Source organism: Cryptomeria japonica, chromosome 6 (genome assembly GCF_030272615.1).
Source record: "Cryptomeria japonica chromosome 6, Sugi_1.0, whole genome shotgun sequence".
NCBI lineage: Eukaryota > Viridiplantae > Streptophyta > Pinopsida > Cupressales > Cupressaceae > Cryptomeria > Cryptomeria japonica.
In genome coordinates, this window is record NC_081410.1 from 371,145,936 (window position 1) to 371,158,261 (window position 12,326).

A 12,326-nucleotide genomic window follows, 5' to 3' on the forward strand; every position below is an offset into this window, starting at 1 on the left:
ACAATCCTACTATAAATCTCTCTGCTTCAGTAGAATCTAAAAGCTGCATTCAAATACTTTGTCAATAATCCATTTAACAGTTCTCAATTATCTGTGTTGCCCAAGTAATATGCCTAGAAAAGCACATCTAGGGATTTATAAATTCACTTTCAGGAACAATCTTAATATAAATACCCCCGTTTTGATAGAATATCAGAGCTGCATTCAAATACTTTGTCCATAATCCATTTTAAAGTTCTTAAACTTTATGCTCCACTGCAATACTAAATATCTGCTTTTCTTAATAGGATAAAGGAGGCAATTTGATATTCTACACCAAAGAGACCACTCCTACGATGATTTTTTTTATTGAATTCTGATAAAAAAGAATTTATTACTGACTAGATATCTTTTTTACCAATAACTAGAGTGTCATTTTTCGAATTTGGATGGCCATTAATTGGCGTTTGCTAAATCCCAGGCAAAGGTGTACAACAACATTTGGGTTGCTAAAATTGATCAGTGCTATTACTAAGCAGTAGGGCTCCTAACTGATTTTAAGCATAAATAAATAGTACGTGAACATCTCTAATGCATGAGAACAATGGTTATATACAATAGATGATTCCTCACCCCTGCAAACCTGAGAAGTACCCTGATTCCAACTATAGAAAATAGACTGAATATGGTCAGATCATACCTTATCATAAGTTTTAAGTGAAATAGAGCATCAAAGATTAAGTAGATGCAGTTCACTAACTGACTTTTCAGTCCAAATGACTACCAACTTGGGCTCGGATCCAAGCCTAAAGCAATAACAAAATTGATATATCAAAGTAGTCTACACAAAAAATAACACAGATTAGTCAAAACTAACACTGGTATTAGCACTTCATCATAAGTCATCAAAGACAATTGATTACAAATAATGCAAGACCAAATATAATTCATCCTACAGGATGTTAAAATAAACTAACTACATGCCATCTTATGCTTGTCTTTCACAGCAACAAAGGCATCATATTTACATGTCAAAAGGTATAGTATTTTGCTATAAAGAGCCTTCCCCATAAGTGAAAGAAATGTTATCATCCATTGTATGAATCTAAGGGCCAGCTTAAAAGAAAAAGGAAATACTTCATCATCTGATATCAATTGTACACAAGGAGCTAAACCAACATGTATTTAAATCACAACTTCAAAAGATTAAAGAAAACAATATAGCTCCAGATCATTTGCTTTCCACATTAACTCTAACATTGAACCCATATCTATCTTTGGAAAAAGTTAATTGTTCATTTACAAGAGAAAACTTTATGAATGTTTCTCCAATAGGATATGAAACCTTACACATATCATTATCTATCTTCGATACAAAACATCAAAAAACTTTTTGGAAACACAAAATTTCATAAAATGTATACCCAAAATAAAGCCTTATTGTGTGTTAGTTCCCAACCAACCCCGCAACAACTATTGGATTTTCCCATAGCTTTTCTTCCCATTCACAACTAAAAAGTAAATATTTGAATAAATTATATGAACATTTCTCCAAAAAGATATTAAACGATATAGGTATCATTATGTGCCTTACAATTAAAAAAGAATAAAGAACACCTAGGAAACACAATTTTCATAAAGAACATAGCCCAGACTAGAGCCCACTCATGTGTCTGCTCCTAGTAATCATTGCAATAAATATTACTTTCTTCCATTACCTTTCTCCCCATTCACAAGTACATCTATATATAAAGTCTTTGAAATTTCTCGTTGTATACTTCATTCCCATTGTCCCCCTATCATATTTTCGAAATAGATTCTATCTTTCATGATAGTGTCCAGACCATTAAGCACACTCCCATCACAACCAAGTAGGCCCACAAGTGATTACCTGAGCCAACAGATAAAAGGCATATACCAATAAGGATTTTGTGAGAGCTGAAATGAAGAGACCAACAATCATAAGCAGCAGCCTTCCATCCAACTTTGTTTGCAACGATGTTGCTGCACGATCAGGATCAGACAAATTCAAGGAAAGTATAGCATAGGGACTTTGTAAATAATATCCATGTAGAGCTATTCCAATCACGCATTCCATTTTCTTATTTCCCATTCAAGAATTTCCTTGAAATATGTAAACGCCAATACATTGCTTGATATGCAATTTTGAGGGGAAAAGAATCATTTTCAAGGGTAAAAGGAACACCAGAAAAGAAGAAAAGCATTTTGAACATCAGTATTCTTATATTATAATTTAACTGTGATTAGGACATTAGGCATTGGTAACCTTGCACTGATACTATCACTCCCAATAAAAATCAAGAGAATGTAAACACTGCCGAACAACGATAAGGAACTCAGAATGCATACAAACACACAGGTTTATATTCCAAAATTACAAATGCACATTAATCATCAATTTGGAAATCTTAGTGCAGGAGTCACTGTCTCTGCTTGCATGATGTGGGAAAAAACTGTTGATTGAATAAAATCATAACCAAGATTATAAAATGCATATAAACAATAAAGAACTTATTTTCTCAGTATCAGTGAAAATTTTATCCAGGAAATTTAAATTTGCTATTTTAGAAAGTAGGATTAATATCTTCAAGTTAAAATCATTTCCCAATACACACTGTTTTATCTTAATCAACTATACATCAACCCTAAAGTTGCCTTTTAACAACTCAAAACAATGTCCTGAGAAGCACACCCATCCCTTTGCACTTTTGATTTGAGATAATTGCGATAACATAAAATCTCAAAGCAAAGCAATTATCACATCCTTTCAAAATCAAGCAGATACAATTTTCACGATTTAAGTACCCATGAAATTTGTATTCACAAATGATCCTTACAATATACCCATGTTTCATTCCTAAATACTAATCTATCTTTTTCCTTTTCACTCTTAATGTTGCACCCTCAATTCTTCACACATCTAAAGCATTTTCTACACATCAATAGCTATTAATTGTGTTTGAGCTTTTCTAATACTGTTAGTGGTTGAATTGTACTTACATTGTGTTTTATCCAATCTGCAGCAGAGGATACATATCAACTTGTCTTCTCCCTTTAATGAGTCCTCCATCCCGATGCTTGAGATAGCATATTGAACTTCCATTGTCAAGCCAAGTCCAAAATAAGCATTGTTTATGTCCTCTTGCTTATTCTAACATATGCTATATATTTTGAAATTGTACACTTCTTTTTTCATTTCCTTCCCAAGAAAAAATTGTATCCACTACTCTCACAAAACCAAATACCCTTCAATCTTATTCAATAATCAACATTACTGCCCTCTATCGATCCAATCAAAGAGAAAAGTAAGGATTCATTTTATTCAGGCATGTGAATTTATCCAAGAAGAGGAAAAAAACATACCTAAGATTTTAATTTCAATCTTTATAAAAACAAACACATTACAACTTTCAGCTTCCCTTTCACGTCAAACCCAGAATGAAAGTCTATGCAATCTAAACTACTCTTTTTGAGAGATCATAAATACTGCATGTACCTTTACACAATAAAAAGCCTAAGATTTTAATTTTCTTATTAAAAAAGTAATCCTTGCATCTCCCCCTTTCGTCTTAACATATGAGTACAAACAACCTCAACCACTCCTATGTAAAAAATCATGAATAATATCTGTACCAATACACTGCATTAATTTCTTACTATTCATGTATTCTGGAGTTCAATTAGTAAAAATACCTTTAGCAAAATAAGAAAAGAAGGTAACACTTTTCATCTCTAAGTGATCCCAAGCAAATAATATACAATTCAGAGTGTTTCTCCCCTTCTACAATCATTCCTTAAAAAATAAAAAATAAACATAAACGCTTTTCTTTTCATCTCTAACTAACACCAAGCAAGTATGTTCCAATTTGGAATATATCTCCCCCGCTAAAAGCATTCCTAATATAAATAAATAAAAAGAATTTTTAATCATTCATTTAAAATAAAAAGTACAAACAAACCCAATTCTAAAAATGTAGAGAGCAAACAACTGGTTCATTTCCAAATATTCTTGAACAAAAAAGAAGGGTTCCATGGTATTCATCTCTAATTTCAAGCATGATCAAAACAAAAGATCCTCTTAGTTTGAGACTACAATTGATCGTGTACGAAAATGAAAATCTGAACTTAAAAGCTAAACTAAAATCCTAACCATTGATCCCTAATCCTAAAATGCACCCCAAGTAGTAATCTCAAGTATAGGGCACCTTTCAGTTGAGCAAAGTGGCATAATCTTAAATGGAGAGGCACTGGAGCCTACCAAGGGTATTGCTATGTGAAATTCCATGGAGATATTTGCTTGTGTTTTTAAAGCATAACAGAGAAGCATACGCAGCTAATTCTGAGAGGTAACACTGGGATAACAGTGTGCAGCTAATTCTGAGAAGTAACACTGGGATAACAGTGTGGTAGTTATTGCAAGAATGCCAAAATGACGGTCTACAGTTCAAACCGAGCAGTAGTATTGTGACATTAGAGATAAAGCTAGAACAAGGGACCTTGGTGACTCTGGTGGGTTTTTCGCTAAACTAGACATTTCCTTCTGAGACACTTCTCCAATATAAATTCACTGCACCTGTATTCAGTCCTAAATACAGCTAACTCCTATCACAATTTGAACCATTATTATACTTTACACATTAACCAATATTAACAACGTAAGATTCCGAACTAAAATTATAGCAATCACAAACATTATAGCATTCGTATCACTTCTGAAAATTACAAAAATGAATAAAAAATATTAATAGTTTCTGAGCAGAAGACATTCTGGTGAAACAACGAGAAAATCATTTACGTCGTGGCGTAAAATTAAACATGAGAAACAAAAGGGTTATGAAACCGTACCTCGTGGGAAATAAACCCACCAATGCTAGTTACATGAAGGCATGGTTTAGCGTGCCACTGGGGCGGAACCACGACGCTGTCTACTTCTGGGGGCATTGACTCCTCCTCTTTCTTTTCCTGGGGTTTCTCAGCAGTAACGGCTTCTGGTGGGGTGTTCTGATTTTCCGCTTCGCCATTGGCTTCAGTGGCATTACCATTGCCATTGACGGAAGCAGGAACAGGGGGCTCCGAAGCCTCAGATTCAGCAGCAGGGGCAGGGGCCTCGGAGACCTCATCGGCAGGAGCAGGGGCAGGGGCAGGGGCCTCGGAGACCTCATCAGCAGGAGCGGGAGCAGGGGCAGGGGCCTCGGAGACCTCATCAGCAGAGGCCTCCAGTTGCTCTGGGGCAGAGGCTTCCGGTAGCTCTGGTGCAGAGGGCTCAGGAGCAGGGACTTCCTCCCTGCTCAACTCGGCCACGGAGTCTCCTTCCTCGTCCTTCCTGGGAGAGAACTTTTCTTCAGTGGGAGGAGAAAGCAAGACTTGTTCTGGTTCGGGATTTTCAGCGGCAGGGGGAACTTGTTCAGTGATGTTTGGAGGAGTTTGCTCTTGTTCCGTAGCGGCCAGTGGCGATCCTGTAGGGCTTGGGGAATTCTCCATGGCCAACTTTCGAGTGAGGGTTTTTACACACGCAGCTCTGCGATTGCTCTTCGTTCCCCTCTGTGTCTTCGAATCAAATGAAGCCCGAGGTGGGAAAATAGACCAGATTTCGATGGTGAGATACAATACGTTGGAATTATGGTTTGGATGTGGGTTTAGAAGCGCCTAAAACGTAAATAGGCTCCCTAACTTATAATTTTGGGTTTTCTATGGTTAGGGTTCGTCTCGGATGCTCGTGACGAGCATTGCCTTTATTTCTTCAACAAGATTACTTTATAATCCAACGCCTCCAAGCTAGTTATTATTATTATTATTATCATCAGTTCTGTTATGGAATTATAGCAATGGCACTCTTTTTAATTTTACTATATATCAAAATTAATTTTCTTTTGTTTATTAAAGTTTACATGTTATTTTTAATAAAAAATTATTGAAAAATTATTTTACTTCAATTTAATTGACTTATAATTTTCTTTTGAAAAAAATTGATTATGAATTACGTCAATTTTTTTATAACATTGAAAATTGTAACTTTTGATTTGAGAAAATATAATAAGAATTAAAAATGCACTCACTGACTAAAATATTATATAATAATTGTATTATATATTAATATTATAATATTATTATCACTACATATATTATTATATGTATTATATAGTTTACCATTTTATTATAACATTATATATTTTTATATTTTATTAATATAATATATTGTTATATTGGCCCGTTAATGGGCCTTCCCAGGTGGATTTGGTTTCTTCAATGGGCAATGAGGATATCAGGGCTACTATGGGTTGGCATAAGCCAGAAGTTGGTTGGATAAAAGTGAATTTCAATGGTGCATCAAAGGGCAACCCGAGGCCGTTGAGGGCAGACTTTGTTGCCCGGGATTGGAATGGGAACATTTTGGCTATTAGAGCTAGGTGACTAGTTAATAAGACGAATAATGAGGTTGAGGTGCAGGCGGCTTTTTGGAGAGTGAGGATGGCACGACATCTTTCAATCTCTTGTCTACATTTAGAAGGCGACTCTCAGATTGTGGTGAATGCCCTTTCGAATGGGGAGGAAAATGCATGGAAGATTAACAAATTTATCCAAGTTATTAGAAAGGGTTTAGATTTTTTTGAATCCTTTAAAATATCCCATGTTTTGAGGGAGGGTAATGATGTGGTTGATAACCTATTGAAAAACATTAATCAATGTTGGTGGGGATGGAGTGTGGGAAGACTTATATGGTGTCGAGTTGGTGGAAGGGTGTTGAGTACGCCACAACTCGTGCGATATTCAATGACCATTAATGATGACTTTGACAAGGGGTGAGTTGGAGGTTGTTTAAATGTGAAGGTGAACGGTGGGTTTTGGCATTCTCTAGGTGTTGTCGTGCTAAAGAAAGTTGGAGGGATTGAGGCCATAAGGGGCCTAGGAGACTTATAGCTAAGGGAGATGGAAGCAAATTTTTCGCTTTATTCACTTAAACAGCAACTTGCCTTTTTCGGCAAGATTTTGAAGAAGCAACTCAAGGAGATTTTCAAATTTGATGACCCCTTTTTCTTACAAATAATGGAGCTCCTACTCGGGGAGGATTACCTGCAATCGAAATTTTGCTATAGGATAAATACGAATATTATCTCTATGATGGTGGCTTAGGGTATGGTTTTTAGGTTGAGAGAGGAGGTGGTGTGGGTGGTGAAGGCCTATGTTCCAGTCAATTCCTTGTGTGGGTTGACGTCTCTCATGGCGAGGGCAGTGGTGAGGAAGGGTCTATGTTGGTCATTCGATTAAGGTATCATGTTGGAAGGAGGGTAACCAAATGCAACATTCCACTTGTTCATTTTGTGAAATGATGGGACAGACAAAGAGGCATGAACAAAGGAAGCAAACTTGGGGTGGGAGGCACTTGACAAAGATTTCATTCAAGAGCGTGAAGTAGAGCTATGAATTGCTAGGGAGGCCAAGAAAAGAAACATAGAGAAAAAATGAGAGTTTGGGCATGATGAGGATTTTTGGGTGAATGACCGGGCAAGAAGAAGAATTTAAAGTTTAGTTTGTGTCATTGTCTTTTATTCTAGGTCGTTGGGTAATAGTTTTTTTGTCATGTTTTGTATTTGGGTTCCCTATGATGGTAGTCTCAAACCACTTTTTTTTTTTTTTGATAGGTTGGTGTGTAGGCAATTGTATGTATTTTCAAGCGTGGTGCTAGAGAAGTTTGATGGTTGTAGGCTTACTGCTAGTTGTTGATTATTTCTCTATGCTCCGAGACTTGAATAAGGGTTAATCCTTGATTTTGATTTGATAAAATGTATACTTTTTATATTTTATATTAATGATATAAATCAACATCACTGACACTAGTAGAAAAACAACAATAAATGACTAAAAAAACTACTAAAAATTGCATATAAATGACTAGTCTTGGTCACGTGGCCATTAGTAGTTTATTGTCGGTCATTCATAACACGACCAAATTTTTTACTAAACCATTTTTAGTCATTTATTGGTTGTTTTGATTGATCAATTTGGTAGTATATTTAGTTGTTAATTTAGTCATTGATTGTTGTTAATTGGTCATTGTTTGTTGTCATGGTAGTCATTTATTTAGTCATTGATTATTGACATTAATTTATATAGTATAACTGGTAGATTCACATAAGAGTTGTTAATAGTGTATATAAATATATAACACCATATACAAATATACTGAAAATAAAAATGTATATAAATATATTTTTAAAAATAAATAATTGAAATTGCTTAATCTTATACATACATACATACATACATACATACATATATACATATATATATATATATATATATATATATATATATATATATATACATGTATGTATATATATATATACATGTATGTATATATATATATACATGTATGTATATATATATATACATGTATATATACATGTGTGTATATATACACACATGTATATATATATACACACATGTATACATACATGTACATACATATATACATACATGTATATATATATACATACATATATATATACATGTATATATATACATATACATATATATATATATACATGTATATATACATGTATATATATATATATACATGTATATATACATGTATATATATATATATGTATATGTATATATATATACATGTATATATATGTATGTATGGATGTATATGTATGTAGATATGTATATGTATATACATACATATATATATATATATGTATGTATATATATACATACATACATACATACATATATATATATGTATGTATGTATATACATACATACATATATATATGTATGTATATGTATGTATGTCTATGTGTACATGTGTACATATAGACATATACATATACATATACATATACATTATGTGTATGTGTATGTGTATGTGTATGTGTATGTGTATGTGTCTCTATGGGTGTGTGTATGTGTATGTGCATGTGTATGTGTATGTGTATGTGTATGTGTATGTGTATGTGTATGTGTATGTGTGTGTGTGTGTATGTGTATGTGCATGTGTATGTGTATGTGCATGTGTATGTGTATGTGTATGTGTATGTGTTTGTGTGTCTGTGTTTCTGTATGTGTATGTGTATGTGTATGTGTATATGTATGTGTATGTGTATGTGTATTTGTATGTGTATGTGTATGTGTATGTGTGTGTGTGTGTATGTGTGTGTATGTGTATGTGTATGTTTATGTTTATGTGTATGTGTATGTGTATGTGTATGTGTATGTGTATGTGTATGTGTATGTGTATGTGTATGTGTACGTGTGTGTGTGCAATACATATACATATACATATATATAAAGCGAATAATAAAATAGCACTAAATAAATTGTTTCTCATTCTCAACTTAAAAATTAAAAATAATAAAATCAATTTAATTCATAATCATGATATCGTAATAAACTCAATCAACATAATATTTTAATTATTTATAATATTATTTTAAATTATTAAATAAAATTATTTTCAAATAAATATTCTTTTTATCGGCAAATATTTCATTTATATTTATATTAAACTATAGGAAAATATACATTCAACTTCTGAAATACAATATCAACTCCCAAACTTGATTAAAGCCATAATATCAGTACCATGATTGTTCTTTGTGAAAGTGAAAAATTAGAAAAGTTTCAATTCAGGACATTAGAGCCACTAATTCTAAGATTACAATAATGTGGCTAACAGATTGTCCACCATGCCAGTTAACTACCAGGGTCCATGGCTAAACCCAACATACGAATCATAGCAAAAAAAAACAACTTTCCTTTGATATTGACAAAGCCTAGAGACTTACAATGACAGATTCAAAATATTACTAAAATGCAAGTCAATCCTTTAGCTTCCTAGGGTTGAGCTAGTAATCATCTTTTTTTTTAAGCATACTTTTGTTTGGCAATCTTGGTGTCCTAATCCTAGCACTTGCAACATCTTCTCCATGCTCTGAAGATACTCTTTAATATAATCTCATCCAGCTTGTGCTTCCTCCCAGTGTGTTTCTCTATCCATGTCCGCTCCTCAAATGATGGGTGGCCTCAAAGGTGGGATGAAGTCTACAGAATGCAACCACTCACCACTCGTTGACACAAAACCCTCACCTGATGAGAAATGGCCATGAAAGTGTCCAACCAATATTTCTACTCCTCCTTCACACATTCTCTCATCACCCATTTGACATCTCCCTTTGTCCCAAGCTCTAGACCCCATGCAAAAAACATTGAAGCCAAATCCACATTAGTTCTATATCTAAACTTTGATTCCATAAACTCTTTCCCCAGGAGAACATCCACCATTTGCAAAAAAATTGGATCTTCAATTTTAAAAACATTGTGCATCCTCTCCTTATAAATTGCACCCATAAAGGCCAATTATTGCTTAGATGAAACAAGAGAGGAAATTGCCTCCATTGTAACACAAACATACACCAACCACACCCTTAGCCACTTGCACGAAAAAACTGTCTCAAATGCAGGAAACAAATGACAACCTTCCCAACTTATCTCTCACCAACTTCGCACTGCCCAAATTATCGTGTCAACCCAACACTACTTGCTTTAATGGCACACACATTGACCGTCAATAAACCTTTAGGATCAGACCACAACAAAAAAGCCACCACCTCTGACATCATACTATAGCATAGGGATCCTCATAGTGACATTCCTTTACTCGTACGGATCCCTCAATCACTCTCCAAAGCATGTGATAAAGGCTCATACGTCTCCTTGCCCCTGATGAGTCATAGTTTTATGTTTCTTTTTATAGACAATTTGTCATCTTTAAGGGTTTTTATATTTGATAATGGACTTCATGAACATGCTTTAACCAACCTTATATGCTTGTTTTGATAAGTCTTATTACCTATAGTTGAAACCTTTATTCTGACATAACCATGAACTTTATAAATGCAATTATAAGTATTTACTATTTTTATGTGTGACTAGTGAATGTGTTCAAAATGAATGGTCATGATGTGTGGATAGAATGCTTGCTCTAACCTTTGTGTGGCAGTTGCATGGAACGATCGTTATTAAGGAATGGGGTCTCATTTATAGCAACAAGGTAACGCAGACAAAGGATTGACAACAAGACAAGAAGAGTTCAAAGATCTGTTGTGGACTTGGTCACTATTGTCCCTGCTCATTAAGGAGTTTGTAGACTAATCCTAATCCATTAATAAAGACTGCTAGTTGTCATGAAGGATGTTAGAGAGGATATAGGGAAAATCTATAAATGTTCAAATAAGGATAAGAGTCCTGATTATCTTAGCTTTCCTATATTTTATGAGTTTTAAATAAAGCTTCCACCTAGATAGTGGGAAGTGGAGCAAATGTTATGGGATTTGTTGTTAGGGATGAATGTCATAAATCCTTTACGCATTCCTATGTCGGGGAGTTCTTGATCTTGTACCGAGTAATGTTATGTTGCCTAGTTGATTTATGAATAAAGAAAGTATCTATTTTCCAAGTCAATATAGCATTCTGATATGGTTGTGGGCTTATTCAGTTGACTTTTGTTGTAGTTCTCATCTCAGGAGACTCATCTAAGGGGGCCGACTTGGTGAGGATTCTGTATGGTTTTCTTTTACGCACTTTATTCTTCAAGTTACTTAATTATGTTTCATTTGCTTGCTCGTTGTTTGTTCCTACAACCACAATCTGTAACTCTATGACTGTTCCTGCAACCATGACGGGGCAGAATAGTTATTTCTATACAAGTTGAAGAATTGGTATTTTGTTAGCAGAAATTAATACTATCTTTAATGTTGTGATTTCAAGCAATTTCCTTTTTCTGTGAATGATTTCTTAATTGCTTTCAATTGCCTAAAAGTAGGATAAACTTGTTCTTGGATATTCTTAGTGTATATACTTTGCAGTCCCATTTCAAGTTACACGTCCTCAGATTGATAGATAAATGAGTCAGAAGAATGGAATTCAGATAGTTGCTCAATGGAAACTTGTGTCTCTAGCTTGAGTACCCAATTGTGTGCGATAACTGTTGTTTTATACCCGTAATTTTGGCGTCGTTGTTGGGGATGGCGACAAACTAAGAGTTTATGGGAACAATAGGATTTCATTTGTCAAAATAATATATTAGCAACATTTTATCCTCTGTGTAGTATAAGTTATTTATGTTATTGATGCAATATAGATGATAACCTTTCAAAATATGTATGCATAGAAGAAGAAGAGATCCCCTCAGGAGATTCCTTCCTAATATGGATTACTTTGACAAATATCCACCTGAAAATACTACTAAGCCAGAGCTTGACCATTTTGTACAACTCTTTATAGACCTATATAATAACGGCCTAGACAACTTCATTACTCCA

The 12,326-nt window shown here is 34.2% G+C and overlaps 1 protein-coding gene across 14 annotated transcripts in view; it reads right to left on the minus strand.

The window, feature by feature from the left end:
- Positions 1-5,706, minus strand: part of LOC131072220 (RNA polymerase II degradation factor 1) — a 43,004-nt gene extending 37,298 nt beyond the window's left edge. For 5 of the 14 annotated variants that reach the window (XM_058008329.2, XM_058008325.2, XM_058008331.2 and 2 more), the window contains exon 1: positions 4,846-5,705. In XM_058008329.2, the coding sequence (XP_057864312.2) occupies positions 4,846-5,481 (636 nt within the window). In that variant the 5' untranslated portion in view covers positions 5,482-5,705. Of the gene's footprint in view, positions 1-1,870; positions 1,984-3,000; positions 3,097-4,845 lie in introns of those variants that run through there. The other 9 variants (XM_058008327.2, XM_058008324.2, XM_058008321.2 and 6 more) reach the window with 6 other exon arrangements.
- Between the last annotated feature and the right edge of the window lie 6,620 nt (positions 5,707-12,326).